Source organism: Nilaparvata lugens, chromosome 3 (genome assembly GCF_014356525.2).
Source record: "Nilaparvata lugens isolate BPH chromosome 3, ASM1435652v1, whole genome shotgun sequence".
In the NCBI taxonomy this organism is placed as follows: Eukaryota; Metazoa; Arthropoda; class Insecta; order Hemiptera; family Delphacidae; genus Nilaparvata; species Nilaparvata lugens.
This window is the reverse complement of record NC_052506.1, coordinates 77,133,079-77,152,008: the sequence shown is the minus strand read 5'-3', so window position 1 is coordinate 77,152,008 and position 18,930 is coordinate 77,133,079. Positions and strand designations below refer to the sequence as shown.

At 33.5% G+C, this 18,930-nt stretch overlaps 2 protein-coding genes across 5 annotated transcripts in view; both read right to left on the bottom strand.

Annotated features, from left to right (window-relative positions):
• Nucleotides 1-11,896, bottom strand: part of LOC111048979 — a 33,955-nt gene extending 22,059 nt beyond the window's left edge. Inside the window, exon 1 of one of the 4 annotated variants that reach the window (XM_022334962.2) lies at nucleotides 11,517-11,896. In XM_022334962.2, coding sequence (XP_022190654.2) covers nucleotides 11,517-11,544 — 28 coding nt within the window. In that variant the 5' untranslated portion in view covers nucleotides 11,545-11,896. Of the gene's footprint in view, nucleotides 1-5,916; nucleotides 6,291-11,516 lie in introns of those variants that run through there. The other 3 variants (XM_039424663.1, XM_039424665.1, XM_039424664.1) reach the window with 3 other exon arrangements.
• Nucleotides 11,897-13,986: 2,090 nt separating this feature from the next.
• Nucleotides 13,987-18,831, bottom strand: LOC111048976 (39S ribosomal protein L33, mitochondrial). Its single transcript, XM_022334959.2, has 3 exons — nucleotides 18,386-18,831; nucleotides 15,752-15,855; nucleotides 13,987-14,198 (listed from the first exon to the last, which is right to left on the bottom strand). Exons 1-3 carry the CDS (start codon nucleotides 18,427-18,429, stop codon nucleotides 14,068-14,070), a joined length of 279 nt encoding a protein of 92 aa, XP_022190651.1. The 5' UTR covers nucleotides 18,430-18,831; the 3' UTR covers nucleotides 13,987-14,067.
• Between the last annotated feature and the right edge of the window lie 99 nt (nucleotides 18,832-18,930).

Below are 18,930 nucleotides of genomic sequence, written 5' to 3'. Positions count from 1 at the left end.
GAAGTGAAGTTTTTTTTGGAGCTCCTCAATAGTTTGGAGGATCAAAATCATGAGGGAACGATATAAGTTGCTAGTGACCAGGTCAGGTTTGTATATCGGGTGTTGAAAAATATCCCACTTGATTTGCTGGGTCACACCAGCACTGTAAGGACTGAGGATGAATTGTCATGGACCACAAAGATTCCGGAAGTCATTTCAAACTACTTCATTTTCACATTCCAAACTAGTAATTTCAAATGTCTTCAATTTTCCGACACCATTCATGCATATCATCACGCATAACGTTTTCTCCGTGAACATGAATCATTTTTTGGTGGATATTGCAAAAAACTGATAATGCTACGCAACTAGCACTTGGCGGGAGGCACAAGTGAGGTAGTCATGTTTCTAAGTTTATAATTCGACAACAATTGACGATCTGGCCGCACCGATCATAGGGCTTTTAGAAGGGAGGACACGCTGTTCAGCTCTGAGAGAATCTACAACCCCCGCTACCCATGTCTGTGACTGTGTCTTATGATATGTGATCGTAGGTTGAAAAAAATGTCACTCATATATAAATATAATAACCAGTCCATCGCTCCAAGCTTGTGTCTCACTGTACGTATTTTCATTTCTTTGTAGACCTAAGCACTGCTCTCAAAGCTGTAGCACTACTCTTGAGTAGGCTACAGGTTTCTACAACCAAAACCAAACCATAAAAAATGTTGTAAATGAACATTAAAAATTAACTTAAAATGAAAGCAACTATAAAATCTTCCTAAATAAAACGAAAATGTTATTTTGTTAGTATTTAGTGAAAAATAATTAAGAACCGTAATAATTTGTTGGGTAAGCGATTTTGTTTCGTGGTCGCTCTGACCCATGCTCCATGCGCATCCCTTTGTAAGGGTGAACACTTTTCGAGCCAATAAGTCATTCAATAACATTCAAGAGTTTAGAAATCGCTGACCGGTGGTTCGGAATCCACCTAAAGCTGTATCTCTAATCATCATATCACATCATAATCGTCTCATTAATTACGTACAAGCCTAGAGCTAATGTGAATTATATCATCAGCAAGAAAAAATAGTACGGTAATTCGAGATTAAGTACCATAATCAGTTTAAATTAAATAACGGACTTCAAATTAACATATTACTGGTTTCACAACAGAAATAATTACTTTCAATAAATATTTTATGTGGGTTAATAATTTGTTATAAAGTGTATACAGGAGTGATTTAGTAATTGTACTGTGTTATATCATAGTTTAAGTAATAGCCTGAGATCGTTTGTAGCAATTCAGAGCAGGAGGAAATCATTGAAGGGTGTAAATTTGGAATAAACTTTTCAACCTCGGAGACATAAAACCATGGCTGAGAATTTGGTTTCGAGATTAAATGAGAGTGAACTGATATTGTATATGGCAGATCACAATTTCAATAATAGCTCCAACATACATTCCCTCCATCTCCTTGCTGAATTGATGAGCCATAATAAATTTTTTGGCTTCAACTCTAGCATTACGGCACACTTTGTAAATCAAAATTTTATCTCATTTCGAAATAAATATATTTCTATTCCATTAACCTCTTAAGCTTGTATTGCATTAGGAGCAGACTGGGCATGATTTGGTTCTCTTGAATGCCATGCGATGATTGTCAAACACCAGAGCTGTCGGTCCAAGATCTGGTGTAATAAATTCCGTAGGAGCAATTAGCAAGCGGATTGCCCGGACACATTGTGTATAATGTATAAGTGCCTTAAAGCAATACCTACTATTACTTGTAGTAGTAGGTATTGCTTAAAGCCACAGGTTCAGTCCGCAGACTTATACATGTTCACTTGATATAGTCTGGCTTAATGCCACAACTATACGGGAGTCTAAAACGCTGAATTTATTTTAGAAAGCATGGCCAACGAGTTGAAAATAGCTTCTATTGTCGCCATGATATTATATAGACTACAAAAATAGAAACAATGAAAGACTAAAGTCGTAAATATCTTCAGTCATAATTATAATACATAGTCTATAGCCTATAGTATGGACCATACATTACTACAAAATCAAAGGTTAATACAGTTGTTAACCCAGCAGGCCATTCACGTCATTTGTCACGTCTAACATGAGGTCCAATATGCAATGTTGGATTCAACGTTGAACCGTGGATGGGGCTGTTGATGTTGGTTTAAATGTTAGATGTCTAGCAGGACAAGTCAGGTGAAATAAAAACCCATCTTATCCAAAATCTCAATATTATCATATATAGTGAGAACGAATTACTCTGAAGCTTTCTATTCTCACTGAACATGAAGAGGCAATACCAAGCCAGAGTCGCAGTTCCGTTCAAATCATTATTATCAGAGCTTTCAAATTGATGCTATGTAACTATGGATGTTATCCCCATCTCACAATTTCCCTATTTATCCTTATCCTGATTCAGAATAAACTAGTTGATCTCTATAATCACAAAAATCAATGTACAGTACTTATACTAAATAGTAAAAATAAAAGTTCTAGTAATAATGCAACTTTTTCTAGGTACGAATTTCAAGGCTCATAAAATGACCTTTTCTCAATCACAGGCAAAAATTCCAATGATCATCATAATAGTAATTTAATGAAAATTGTTTGTATTGTACATTGTTCGACGTAAGATAAGCTACATCTTTAAGGTAATCAACGTATTTAGGATTATCATGTTTATGAATGAAAGCGAGACTGTGATAGAAGATTAGTCAAACTGAAATATAAACATGATATAAAATGCATATTTCTGATCAACTCAAATTACAAATAATTGTATCAAGCCGAAATGAATTGAGCAACTGAATTTCAAAGTTACTATCCACTGTTCAAATCGCACTGTGATTTGCTTTTACTTCCACTCTTCAACGTAACAATTATTGTAAAAAAACCAGTGGAATGTGAATGTCATCCAAATAGCATTTAAATTTCAATTTCAGATCATGAAATTCATAAAAAACTAATTCTTGAGAGAATAGTGATGAATTGCAAACAGTGCAAGTAACATTGATACAAAGCGATACAATGAAAATCAACATCGATTAATTTAATACTGGACTTATCAAATTTATATTACCGTTAGTTTATATTATCTATAAAGCTTATAAAATGTAAAACCAACATTTTAAATTTTCTCTACTGGAGCAAAACATCGATAGAAAATAAAGAAGAGCCCATTATAAGCACAATATACTTGTGTACTAGAGTTCACTTGAACTAACTCATCACTTCAACCCTTCAATGATCACAATGAACTAGAATGGTATAAAAACAATGAAATTGATAATCAGGTACATTTTTCAAATAGCTTCACCCAACTAAATCTGTGAATGCTAAGACATAAGAAATCATGTTCAATAGATTCAATTTGAATGCTTCAAATAGAAAATGATCTATTCTTTTGGTGCCCTAATCAAAATCAATTTCAATCAACATTAATCGACATAAAGAAAAGCTTCTGCCAACCTTGTGTAATGGATGACAAGATGCGAGTGGAGGTAAAAAATCGATGAGTTAACAAAAATAATAGAAGATTATGAATCATCTTTCAATTAATCTTATACGGTAGGGTACTTTGTGGTTAAATGTGAAACACTTTCATGATTTTCCTACCTTTTATGCATGCTTACTCTTCCTTAATTTGTATGTTTGCATGGCTTTCATCTTTAGAATCTACTGAATTTTCATATTGGACTGTCTAAATAATGTAGATTCAACTAGTAAGAACGGAAGATAAGCTACTTTACAGAGAGAATCATAGAAAGTTTCAACTCAACAAGCCCAATGTATAATTTTTTTATGCCTCAGCCGTCATATATATTTGGCTCAACTGGAGGTATATTATCAACCAGGCTTGGAGAATATTAACTGTAGAAAACAGCAAACACTGCACGCTATGATTTTTCAGGAAATTGCCACTGTTAACACTATTGTAATCTATGATTTATATTAGTTTTTGACATTCATAACTTATGATAAATTTTAGCATAGAATTATGATCAAACACACATATTTTAAATATGTATTATATTATGTAATAGTATGAATATTTTATCGGTTGCAAACATATCTTTCTTTGTCTGTCATAGAATGCATGATTTAGCACATATATATAACAACAAAATGATTTTAGAGAATTTAAATTTGAAAAATTAGTTTCATCGCATGTCAAAACAATAGACAAAATTGATTGTTTCGAGTGCCATAGTGTGAATAAGATGCAACTTAGAAAGCAGTAGGCCTACTACTGTATTTAACTGTTTACTATCATGGTGGAGAGAGTCAGCCACGTCGTACCACGTCGACTGTTTCCCCTTCCACAGCGTCAAATCGAATCGCAAATAAATAACAATATACATCAATGGATTCGCAATGAATGTGGCTACATTAATTATTTGTCTAATTTTCTTTAGATTATTTGCTTCGAAAATAATCGGAGAAAACAAAAATCAAATCGAAAAACCCCTAAATTTTTACATAATATATTATTTTATCAAGGAAACTGTTTGATTTATTGAGGAAATGAATACGACAAATATTTTTTTCCATAATGTAACGAATCGAATGACATATGATAGATTTTTTTCCGATTAATGGTTACAGAGATAATTGATTTCCAGTTTGCTGTTCACTATGGCTAAGAGAGTCAGCCGCGCCGTTCCGCGTCGACTGTTTCCCCTTCCACAGCGTCAAATCGAATCGCAAATAGCTAACAATATACATCAATGGATTTGAAATGACAGTGGCTACATTAATTATTTGGCTCATTTTTCTCTAAAACTACTTGTTTTGCTTGTTTTGTTAATCGAAGAAAACAAAAAATCAAATCACAAACCCCCTAAATTTTCAAATATATATTATTTTATCAAGAAAACTGTTAATTTTATTGAAAAAATGAATATAACTAATATTGTAGTCCATAATGTAACAAATTGAATGGCATATGATAGAACTGTTTCCGATCAATGGTTACAGAGATAATTGATTTCCCTTGTTTACCTGCATTTTTCATTTTTAGGGGGCTGGGGCGGAAAGCTCAAAGGGGATTTCTTGGGACTTTTGGGAGAATGGCCCTCTGGGAGGGTTCTATCGATGGAGGGAAATTCAGCTTTTATTTAATTTTTGGATCGAAACTGCTTTTTTGGACCTTCATTGACTGGGCTAATGTTGGGTTGGATTCAACGTTGAACCGTGGATGGGGTTGTTGATGTTGGTTCAAATGTTAGATGTCTAGCAGGACAAGTCAGGTGAAATGAAAACTCATCTTATCCAACATCTCAATGTCATCCACCTAGTCAGTCAAGTTGGAACTTGAGTATATCTAGTAAACATTAAATCTAATGAATTTATACGTAACGTGCTCTAGCCGCGGCAGCGCTAACCACGACTTCTCAAGACGACTGCTTATAGCCGCGCGTCTCGAGACGCTTCTAACGAATTACACCTTAAGAGTAATGTGAGAGAATGACACTTGGAGCCGAAGGGTATTACGTGTTTAGAGTCTTTAGAGCAAATTGAGACAATGTAATTTGGTAAAGAACGGTAAATTTTCTTTCTGTCTCTAAACACTTTTTCATATCATATACTTTCAATAATTATTTTCTTAGTCTATATTATGTAAATTCATCTATAATTTTGCTGTATTGTAAGCTATTGTATATAAGTGTATAAGCCAGTATATATTGTAATCTACATAAATAAAGTACTCAATCAATCAATCAAACACTATAGACATTGGGCTTTCAGATAAATTTTCTTTCTAAGTCTAAAATGGATTTATAGCCCTTCAAAAATAGTCTAGTCAGTTTAAACTGATGTTTTATTTTACCAGTGTTGTTAGGATTATTCTGACCTAGACCAAATCTGAGATTAGGTTTAAACTTGATGTTATAACATTATTTACTCACGTGTAGATAGAAGACATTTGGAGATCATGATGCGGCTAACCTTACTAATTACGGCACATTTGTATCTTAACTATATTGAAGATATCTTAACCACAGTCTTAACCTTAAAATTATCACGTGTTGGCGTGTTGCTGATTTAGTATATAAATGTACTGTGCAGCAAAATTCAACATATGCTAACATTAAGTAGTTAATTTTTGACGCTAACACAAATAAAATATCTATATAAGATTCTGTTCAGTATTCCACAGCATGTTGATTATAAGAAATATCAAAAACCAATGTGTATTTATGGATTTGTTATAATGGAAAAAATGTAAATAATTATAATACATAACCTAGCTTTCAAAAATCAATTTCAGAAATCAGATCGTAACACAGCACGATAATGCGCATGCGCAAGTAGCTTTTTCATTCAATCAGTTCCTTGAACGTTCTTTGTGATGACGGCTACTGAACACTGATCTGATGTTGATAGAAGTTGAAAAAATCAACATTTATGCTATTCAAAAGCAAAAACCTCCCCTACCTTTCCTTCTACCTTTTAAAAATTTACATTCATTTTACTATGTGAGTAGAATCATGCTAGCACGCAATCAGCTGATCAAACCTTTCAAATTCAACATTTCAGAATCCGCTAATAATTGAGGTTCACGTTATAATGACAGTATTTGATTGATACTGGTGCTGCTATATCCTTGTCTATCATTTGATAAAACAGATAGCGCTATCCTCTTTTTCCTCTACAATGTTGCCAGATTGTTTCTCAAAACCGTTGAAATATAGTTACAAGATAATTTATTTAATCTCAATTATGAACATTTATTTGTCTCTCATATCATTGAAAAATATATTTTCTTGACGAATAAAATATAGTTTATAATATTATTAATAATAATAACAGTTGATATTTCATCAGATAGGCTATGCGGACCTAAGGCTTCTCTACATCAGTGATGCAAATGCCACCAAACAGAATTGCACATGGCATGATTTATGGTGGAGAGATATCAGAGTATCTAGGCTACAGACCTACAGATTCAACTGTCGGGTAAGTTCCAATCATACGGACTGGGAAGAATTTAAAAAGTCATAAACTAGTGACCCGCTGGGTTGGAGAACTCGCTCAAGAACTGTTCTATTGTAATCTTTAGAGCATGCAACTTCTAATATACCGGTGCAGGGTTTGTGAGAACGAACAGTTAAATATTTATTTTACAGGAATACTTTGTCAGTAGGTTTCATTAGGGATTCTATAATTGAAATGAGAAATTACTCTGTCACTTCAACATCTTTATTGTCCCTCTTTAATACCTTCTGCTTCATCCATTACCCACATTAGTGGGATCGATGACGTCATAGAGTTCGATTTCAACATACACAACAACACGAAAACTATTCAGATGGCAGGTAAAACAGTGATCACTTTTTAAAAAAAGTTCAGATCATCACTCATAAATTCATTTACACTATAATTATGATCTATCACAAAGCAGCTTCCTGACGGCTCTCTTGAAGGCGGCTTCATCCAACTGCTTATTCACACCAGGAGGCAGCTTGTTGAAGAATTTCAGTGCAGAAACTCTATAGCTGGCCTGTGAACGGTGGAGACGTCTCCTAGGGACATCCAGCAGCTCACAGCGCCTGGTGTTGTGGTTGTGAACGTCACTTCCGGCAGCCAGAGTATGCTGTATCCTCTTGACATACATCAAGCACAGGAGGATGTAATGGCTGAAGACCGTAAGCACACCAAGGCGAGCAAAGATGGGCTTGCAATGGGCAAGATGATCGCTGCCTGTTATAATAATTCTTATAGCCCTCTTTGGCAGTCTCAGCACATCAGCAGCCCCCGCTGAATGACCCCACAGAAGCAAGCCATAGGTAATGTGGCAATGGAAGAGCGCGTGATTTTTTAGTACGTCATTATCAGGTGCTTCTCAGTCACCAGGCCCCTCATCTTGAGCAGCAAAAAGCAAATGCGGGAGAGTCGACTGGTTACTTGCTGTATATGACTGTTCCAGCTGAGTCTGCTGTCCAAGACAAAACCCAGCAGCTTCACTGGATTCTGAGGGTCACGCGGCTCACGTGACAAACTGCAGATGATCCTTTGGGTCTTGTTCTCATTCAGCTGGAATCGATTAGCCAGGAACCATGAAGTGGCAGATCGAAGATGCTCCGCAGATGCCTCCAAGACCCGCTCAAGCTCAGCACCCGATGACAGTAGAGATGCATCATCCGCGAACATCAGAGAGGAACCGTGGTCGTCGAGGACCTCATATGAATCCAAATTCATTTTTTCAAATGAGAAGGTGGTCATGTCAATACACAGTTTCAATAGAGAAAATTAATGGTGAAAACCGCACATTGATTTCTCAACCCCGTATCAGTTTGTTGATGAAAAAGTTGTAAATTATGTTGTAATGTCATAATGCAAGAGTATCAAGTACTTGCTTACCCGGCGAACTTCGTACCGCCAAAAATCAATGTATCTCATGTCACACGTGACTTTATTGGTGAATCATGAACTCATCTGACAATTATAAATATTTTTTCTAATTGTCCGATTTGTTTCAAATTTGGCATACAGGATGATATACACATATTGAACATACTGTTGAAGTTTCATCAAAATATAATGATTTTTAGGGGTGGTAGGGGTAAAAACCCCATTGACCAGCATAAAAAGTGATGACCAGCGTAAAAAGTGATTGACCGGGTATTTCTAATTGTCCGATTTATTTCAAATTTGACATACAGGATGATATACACATATTGAACATACTGTTGAAGTTTCATCAAAATATAATAATGTTTAGGGGTGGTAGGGGTAAAAAACCCTATTGACCAGCATAAAAAGTGATTGACCGGGTATTTCTAATTGTCCGATTTGTTTCAAATTTGGCATACAGGATGATATACACATATTGAACATACTGTTGAAGTTTCATCAAAATATAATAATGTTTAGGGGTGGTAGGGGTAAAAAACCCTATTGACCAGCATAAAAAGTGATTGACCGGGTATTACTAATTGTCCAATTCGTTTCAAATTTTGCATACAGGATGATATACACATGTCGAACATACCGTTGAAGTTTCATCATGATATAATGATGTTTAGGGGTGGTTAGGGGTGGTTAGGGGTAAAAAACCCTATTGACCAGCATAAAAAGTGAATGACCGGGTATTTCTAATTGTCCGATTCGTTTCTAATTTGGCATACAGGATGATATACACATATTAAACATACTGTTAAAGTTTCATCAGAATAAAATGATGTTTAGGGGTTGTAGGGGTTAAAAAACCCTATTGACCAGCATAAAAAGTGATTGACCAGCGTAAAAAGTGATTGACCAGGTATTTCTAATTGTCTGATTTGTTTCAAATTGGATACAGGATGATATACACATATTAACATACTGTTGAAGTTTCATCAGAATATAATGATGTTAGGGTGGTTAGGGGTAAAAACCCCATTGACCAGCATAAAAAGTGATTGACCGGGTATTTCTAAATGTCAGATTCGTTTCAAATTTGGCATACAGGATGATATACACATATTAAACATACTGTTGAAGTTTCCTCAAAATATAATGATGTTCAGGGGTGGTTAGGGGTAAAAAACCCTATACATGTGTATATCATCCTGTATGCCAAATTTGAAACGAATCGGACAATTAGAAATACCCGGTCAATAACTTTTATGCTGGTCAATAGGGTTTTCTACCCCTAACCACCCCTAAACATAATTTTATTTTGATGAAACTTTAACAGTATGTTTAATATGTGTATATCATCCTGTATGCCAAATTTGAAACGAATCGGACAATTAGAAATACCTGGTCAATCACTTTTTATGCTGGTCAATAGAGTTTTTTACCCATATCACATCATAATCGTCTCATTAATTACGTACAAGCCTAGAGCTAATGTGAATTATATCATCAGCAAGAAAAAATAGTACGGTAATTCGAGATTAAGTACCATAATCAGTTTAAATTAAATAACGGACTTCAAATTAACATATTACTGGTTCACAACAGAAATATTACTTTCAATAAATATTTTATGTGGGTTAATAATTTGTTATAAAGTGTATACAGGAGTGATTTAGTAATTGTACTGTGTTATATCATAGTTTAAGTAATAGCCTGAGATCGTTTGTAGCAATTCAGAGCAGGAGGAAATCATTGAAGGGTGTAAATTTGGAATAAACTTTTCAACCTCGGAGACATAAAACCATGGCTGAGAATTTGGTTTCGAGATTAAATGAGAGTGAACTGATATTGTATATGGCAGATCACAATTTCAATAATAGCTCCAACATACATTCCCTCCATCTCCTTGCTGAATTGATGAGCCATAATAAATTTTTTTGGCTTCAACTCTAGCATTACGGCACACTTTGTAAATCAAAATTTTATCTCATTTCGAAATAAATATATTTCTATTCCATTAACCCTCTTAAGCTTGTATTGCATTAGGAGCAGACTGGGGCATGATTTGGTTCTCTTGAATGCCATGCGATGATTGTCAAACACCAGAGCTGTCGGTCCAAGATCTGGTGTAATAAATTCCGTAGGAGCAATTAGCAAGCGGATTGCCCGGACACATTGTGTATAATGTATAAGTGCCTTAAAGCAATACCTACTATTACTTGTAGTAGTAGGTATTGCTTAAAGCCACAGGTTCAGTCCGCAGACTTATACATGTTCACTTGATATAGTCTGGCTTAATGCCACAACTATACGGGAGTCTAAAACGCTGAATTTATTTTAGAAAGCATGGCCAACGAGTTGAAAATAGCTTCTATTGTCGCCATGATATTATATAGACTACAAAAATAGAAACAATGAAAGACTAAAGTCGTAAATATCTTCAGTCATAATTATAATACATAGTCTATAGCCTATAGTATGGACCATACATTACTACAAAATCAAAGGTTAATACAGTTGTTAACCCAGCAGGCCATTCACGTCATTTGTCACGTCTAACATGAGGTCCAATATGCAATGTTGGATTCAACGTTGAACCGTGGATGGGGCTGTTGATGTTGGTTTAAATGTTAGATGTCTAGCAGGACAAGTCAGGTGAAATAAAAACCCATCTTATCCAAAATCTCAATGTCATCCACCTAGTTAGTCAAGTTAGAACGTGAGTATATATCTAGTAAACATTAAATCTAATGAATTTATATGTAACGTGCTCTAGCCGCGGCAGCGCTAACCACGCGTCTCAAGACCACTGCTTATAGCCGCGCGTCTCGAGACGCTTCTAACGAATTACATCTTAAGAGTAATGTGAGAGAATGACACTTGGAGCCAAAGGGTATTACGTGTTAGAGCCTTCAGAGCAAATTGAGACAATTATAATTTGGTAATGAACGGTAAATTTTCTTTCTGTCTCTTAAACACTATAAACATTGGGCTTTCAGATAAATTGGCTTTCTAAGTCTAAAATGGATTTATAGCCCTTCAAAAATAGTCTAGTAAGTTTAAACTGATGTTTTATTTTACCAGTGTTGTTAGGATTATTCTGAGATAGACCAAATCTGAGATTAGGTTTTAAACTCTGATGTTTATAATATTATTTACTCACGTGTAGATAGAAGACATTTGGAGATCATGATGCGGCTAACCTTACTAATTACGGCACATTTGTATCTTAACTATATTTGAAGATATCTTAACCACAGTCTTAACCTTAAAATTTATCACGTGTTGGCGTGTTGCTGATTTAGTATATAAATGTACTGTGCAGCAAAATTCAAACGTATGCTAATATTAAGTAATTAATTTTTGACGCTAACACAAATAAAATATCTATATAAGATTCTGTTCAGTATTCCACAGCATGTTGATTATAAGAAATATCAAAAACCAATGTGTATTTATGGATTTGCTTTATAATGGAAAAAATGTGAATAATTATAATACATAACCTAGTTTTCAAAAATCAATTTCAGAAATCAGATCGTAACACAGCACGTTAATGCGCATGCGCAAGTAGCTTTTTTATTCTATCAGTTCCTTGAACGTTCTTTGTGATGACGGCTACTGAACACTGATCTGATGTTGATAGTAGTTGAACAAATCAACATTTATGCCATTTAAAAGCATAAACCTCCCCTACCTTTCCTTCTACCTTTTAAAAATTTACATTCATTTTACTATGTGAGTAGAATCATGCTATCACGCAATCAGCTGATCAAACCTTTCAAATTCAACATTTCAGAATCCGCTAATAATTGAGGTCTACGTTATAATGACAGTATTTGATTGATACTGGTGCTGCTATATCCTTGTCTACCATTTGATAAAACAGATAGCGCTATTCTCTTTTTCCTCTACAATGTTGCCAGATCGTTTCTCAAAACCGTTGAAATATAATTACAAGATAATTTATTTAATCTCAATTATGAAAATTTATTTGTCTCTCATATCATTGAAAAATATATTTTCTTGACGAATAAAATATAGTTTATAATATTATTAACAAGAATTAACAGTTGATGTTGATATTTCATCAGATAGGCTATGCGGACCTAAGGCTTCTCTACATCAGTGATGCAAATGCCACCAAACAGAATTGCACATGGCATGATTTATGGTGGAGAGATATCAGAGTAGCTAGGCTATACAGACCTACAGATTCAACTGTCGGGTGTGTTCCAATCATCCGGACTGGGAAGAATTTAAAAAGTCATAAACTAGTGACCCGCTGGGTTGAAGAACTCGCTCAAGAACTGTTCTATTGTAATCTTTGGAGCATGCAACTTCTAATATACCGGTGCAGAGTTTGTGAGAACAAACAGCTAGATATTTCTTTTACAGGAATACTTTGTCAGTAGGTTTCATTGGGGATTCTATATTTGAAATGAGAAATTACTCTGTCACTTCAACATCTTTATTGTCCCTCATATGAATCCAAATTCATTTTTTCAAATGAGAAGGTGGTCATGTCAATACACAGTTTCAATAGAAAATTAATGGTGAAAACCGCACATTGATATCTCAACCCGTATCAGTTTGTTGATGTAAAAGTTGTAAATTATGTTGTAATGTCATAATGCAAGAGTATCAAGTACTTGCTTACCCGGCGAACTTCGTACCGCCAAAAAAATCAATGTATCTCATGTCACACGTGACTTTATTTGGTGAATCATGAAGCTCATCTGACAATTATAAATATTTTTATTAACATTTCAATATAGACTTCCTATGTGCTTAAAATTCCGTTTTAATAACAGTAAACAATTTTATCACAGAGTGACGTGTCTATTACATTTTTCCAATTTCCACATTGAAACAAAACACAAACACTTGAAACAATTATTAATTTTGAAAGATTAAGATCCGAATTGATAACAAAATTCCTTCTACTTAGCACTCAAAACTGTAAAATAAATATTAATTTGAAATATTTTGTTCCGAAAATTAAAACAATCTTCTCCACTTCTTCATATAGCAAATCCTTGATTCAACTCAATCTCTATTGTGAGAACAATATTATGAATTTGGCAGTGTCAAGTGACATGAATAGTTCTTTCATTCAAATATGCCATTTTTGGGAAGAATGTCTGCAATAATATGTGGCACACTATGAAATAATAACTTATTTCGTACAAGGACTAATAATAAGGTAATATCAAAGAGAGAATAAATTTAATGAGGTTTTCATGGTGATATATTTTTGAAAAATATACGTAAGCAATCAGTTGAATAAGAGGAATTACTTTATTTTTTGTAATTTACTGTTTTATAAGGACTTCCATTATAGTACAGTATTGCCATAAAAAATATTTTACTGTAATTATTGTATTGTACCTTCTATTGTCATTTAATTGGTAAAAAGTGTAACTATTGTATTTTATAATTGTATTGATTTAATAAACTTCTATTCTATTAGTTAGTGAACCAGTGCAGCCTGGAATAAATTAACGACATGATTAACTAAAAATTTGTTAATGTAACTTATAATTTCCATGCCCACTTTATAAATTTACTTTAAAAGGGTGAAATTGTGATCAACAAGTTTATTGGGATGAAATCAATAATTTATACCAAAATTCAAACAATAATAATTTATTCTATAAAATATGTATAATTAGATAAGATTAATACAGTACTAATTAAAATTACATCAGAATTCACGTTTGAACTTTTTTTATCTCTTCGTCGATGTCTAGTCCCAACATTTTTTGGATTTTTGGATCCATTACGAATTTTGGAGATAAACTTTTAATTTTTTTCCTCTCCTTGTAAACAGAAGTAGTGTTGACTGAAATGAAAAAATGTACAAATGCCATTATATAATTAAAAAAGGTATTCAACATAATTTAAAGTTACATTTTTTTCAAGATGTAATTAAAATCGATAAAACTACAGTTATTGCAGCAGAAACTACTTGCCAATGCCATATATACAATTGACAGGCGAATCATGAGCGCATGCACTGATTTCGAATTTATTGAATTTGCAAAAGATAAAAGCTAAGTGATCATCACATCACTTAAACCCACCAAAGGGGGTTGGGGGCTCCCCTCCGGAAAATTTTGAAAATATAACTTTACTTTGGTGCGATTTTACGAAGTTTCCACTTAGAAGCTGACATCATATTCAAGTTTTTTATTTGTTCAGTGGGTCACTTATCATTTCGATTTTCCCTTGAATCTTCCATAACCTATGTTTATTTGTTGAATAACAAATAAAATAGAATGGAATAAAATTTTATTATTCATTTAATAGTTTCAGAAAATAATAATTTTTTACGAGCCCTGGATAGACCAATTTATTATTAGATAGTATGCTAGCATGCTATAATTTTGGCTCCAAAGCAATTTTTAAACAAACTTTATCATCTTAGGCTTAGTTTTAATTCATTTCACAATTTTCAAGTTTTCATTATTCTTATCTAGACCTTTTAACATTATTTTCAATTTTGCAGGAAGAAGTTGATAAAACCATTTTCCAAATATTAGGGGGATTGTGGGGACACTCTCTGAAAAAAACTGCTGAAGCATTGTTTAAGGATAAGAAATATGCTACTATAGGCAGTCAAACTTTCCAACCTAATGCATGTAACTGAATAAACTATAATCAAGTAGAGCAATATAAGCTATACTGAATTTCGTCATAATGATAGATTGTAAAAAGTATCAAAATTGACCAACATTGAAGAGCTATCTGCAGTTCTATGCTATCCTAGTCCCTATGCACTAGACCACTCACTGTTATCATTGTGCTATTTTTTCTCTCATCCCTTATATATGTTTTCGACTTGAACAACATAAAGAAATTATGACATTAACAGCTACTTCACGATTTGAGAAAGTAAACTTCAATTCATGTTCTATAATTCATTCAAACACGTCTTGGATTCCACCAAGTTTTTATCCTGTTCTCCATACATTTTGAAGTGCAGACATTAATTTTCAAATTCACTTCTTATGGCATTAGGGTAGGAGGCATAAAGTTTGTTCGCAGCTTGTGGTATGGTCTCTTTCTGTGATTGTTTTTGAACAACTGAACAAACAGCACTGAGTATGATATTCAAATATTATCAGTTAAATTTTCAAAAGAGACATCGGCTTATAATTGTCATGTTTCTTACTATTTGCATTCTACATTTCCGGCAGCCTGTAGGAATTATATTTACATGTTCTGTTCTATGTATTTTTGAAAATCTTGTGTCAGATATTTTGATTCTCTAAATTATTTTCATCATCTCTTATTTGCACCCTCAAAAATGTGGCGCCCTGAGCAAATGCCCAGTCTGCCCATTCATAGCCTGAATCTATCTTATCAATGTGTCAATCTATGTAGGCTACTTACTGTAAGGATCGTAATGAAGTAGCTCAAGTTTTTCCCCCAGGCGCTCTCTGGCGGTCATGAATTGATGCCCACTCACCATACTTTCCATCAATACCAAAATGTGCCTGAAAAAATCAATGTGTTACTATGGAATTCTTATTATTTCAAAAATAACTAATTTCAAATAATTCATTCACATTCAGTTACTATTTATAATTTCCATTCATGATACTAAAGACGCATCTGAGTAGGGCTTTTAACTATGAAAAATTTATCTAAGCTGAAAAATTCACTTACTAGGTACTATTTGTGGGAAATCTAAATTTTCCCTACAATAATTCTGAATTATTAGACAACTTGAATTGAAAATTTTACTCAAGTTTTTGACCCCGGAGAGCTCCTTACATGGCCTCTACCACTAGGAAATACAAAATTTCTTTTGTATAAAAGCTCAATTGCCTTAAATCCATATTGTGTCGAGAGTTATGAATGTTGCAAATGTTGATCCTTGTGTCTTTAAACGTGCCTCTTCACTACGAAATATTGGAATTAAGTGCTTCTTATAGGTGAGTTTGATACTACAAAATGTAATAATAAAGTTCACAATTGCAATAATATAATCATTTATTAGTACAAAACTGTAAATCACGTTATTCTGGTATATTTGATCCAATATTAATAATTGTTGCTTCTTGTTAAAAATGATCAGATCTATCTCAAATAAATTATATTTTATTCAAAAAAGAAACTTATACTGTTCCATGATTTTACAATAAATGTTTATAATATTGAGATTGAACATTTCTTAGTACATTATATTTATTCATAGTTGAAACACAGTTTAAATTTGGCAATGGTTCGGAGTTTGAGAACTATTGAGCTTTCTGATTTCTCTAATGACAGAAAATGATAGAAAACCAATATTTATTAGGTGGAGGTTCTTTCTATAATCTTATTATAGGCATAGAAACGACCTGAGAGTATCCTGAGTTGTACTCCTGCAGTGTGCAAAAACTGATTATACACAGGAAAACTATACATAATAATATAATGTTCCTGTTTGCAACAATTGACTGAAGCGAAGCTGAGGTCTATAGTTTCGACTCGATCGGCTTTTGTCTGTTTGTACTGCAGTTAATGTCTGATTTGGATAACATTTGGTGAACAAGTTTTTTGAAACAAGGCACAGAAACGGATGTGTAACGATTTTTGATAAGAGTTTAATGATTATTGTAATTTAAAAACCGCAGACCAACCTCCATCCAGAAAGTTACTTTTTCGTATCCAGCCCCGTTATCTTGCAAGATTCAGCAATTTTTATTCTTTTCAAAATGAAAGATCATTAGATTTACAATAGGTTAAGAGTAAAATAGATATAATAGAGCAATATTTCGGGTCTTGCCCAAAATAGATACAAGTAAAAAAATGGCTCTGATTTTTTTACATTGAAATTGTGCCGCTCTAAAATGTGCTGTATTGAATGAATGGTATCGATGGAATGATGAAGAAATCTATCGATATATTTTTAGACGTGACATATATGCACGGGAAAACCAGGTAATCTAGTGAGAATACAGATGCTGTAGTAGATTTAGAGTAAGCAGGGTTTGTTGCCACACTACTCATTTATTTCCCTTCTCTGTCTCACTCAGACCGCAGGGGAAATATAGTTGTCATCGGTAAACCTTGAGAACGTCTGAGCCACTCCAAATCATACTGTAGAAAACGTCTCACTTGACAGCACCTTTTTTCACTTTTCAAGACGAAACCTCCTTCTTTCATAGATGAAGTTTCCAGACCTGCGGGCGGAGCCGGCCGGAGGAATCACCGCTTAGTTAGCTTTTGTTTTTCCTTTTAGTATGAGATATTGAGATGAGATCGGAAACCGAGTTGTAAGCATTAACATTCTGCATAGCATAACATTAAAACCATTATTAATTTAGCAGCCTCCTGTCATTGTCAACAAATCCATCTTATTTATAATAGTTTTCTGTCTCACTATCGTCTGTAAGACGATTCATCGTCTACATTTCCTACTGACTATTTCATTTTTCTATCAGTTAACCAATATCTTATAATTAATTATTAAAAAAAATGTAATAGGCTATATGTTAAAATATGGAGACGATGTGAAGGTAACTTCTCGAGAGACTTCCATATGTCCGGTGTCCCTGGAAACAAGGTCACTTGCACTTTCAATGGAAAAAATAATAGAGACATGGCTAAATAGTCACATTATACTGAACTTTCATAATGGCCCTTCTTAAAAATTTGAAAGTTGTATTTGCGAGGTCTTCTTTTTGCAGAACTACTAGTTATGGTAGACTGGAAGCTATTAAAGCCCTTTCTGATAATACGTTTCCTACTTCAGCAAACTTTATAATAAAATCCTATGGGTAAAGTGCTTAGTCTATTTTAGGGTAACTTCCTATGAACTAGGGTTCCTCTTTTTATATTTGGATTTGTGGCTATGTCCGTCAAACCATAGAAAAGACTAATATAATCGTGCAATTCAAAAGTATTTGATAAGCTGATGATTTGTTAAAAAATTTAAAATTAATCTTCATTTTATTATTTTAAATTTATTTTCTATCAACGTGGTGACATGCTTGTGATGAGTTTAATATAAATAATATTATTTAGGCTAATACTTACTTGGCTTTTGCTTTTTTGGCAAGGAGTACATTGGTCAAGAACATCCTAAAGTTGAAAAATATCAAATAGTATAATTGCTGTGAATAGAAATGATTTTATATTAATTGTTGTATTGGCAGTTGAATATTGAATATACTTATACTAGTAAAGACAGTAAAAACATTATTTTGTACATAAATACACTAGTAATAGTGATTAAACAAACATAACCTTCAAATTCAAATTTCCTCACAAAGACAAAACACAAATAGAAATGCCCATAGACAAAAATAACAGATTGCAAAATCTTTGAACATAGAGAAGGAAGATGCTTTATTTTTTGGATACACCCCAGGTGTTCCAGTATTCCTGTATCCCAACTTTATGTTATGTGTTTACAATCTGAAATTATTTTCACTTATAAGAATGAAACTCTTACTTTGAATGTTCTCACTCTTCTAAGCTTCTCTTTTACTTTTTAAACATGATCAAACTGAAACATTATAGTTTATGTGCATGTATTTTTTTAGAAAGGACAAATTGAAATCTTGATGATCTGAGATTTT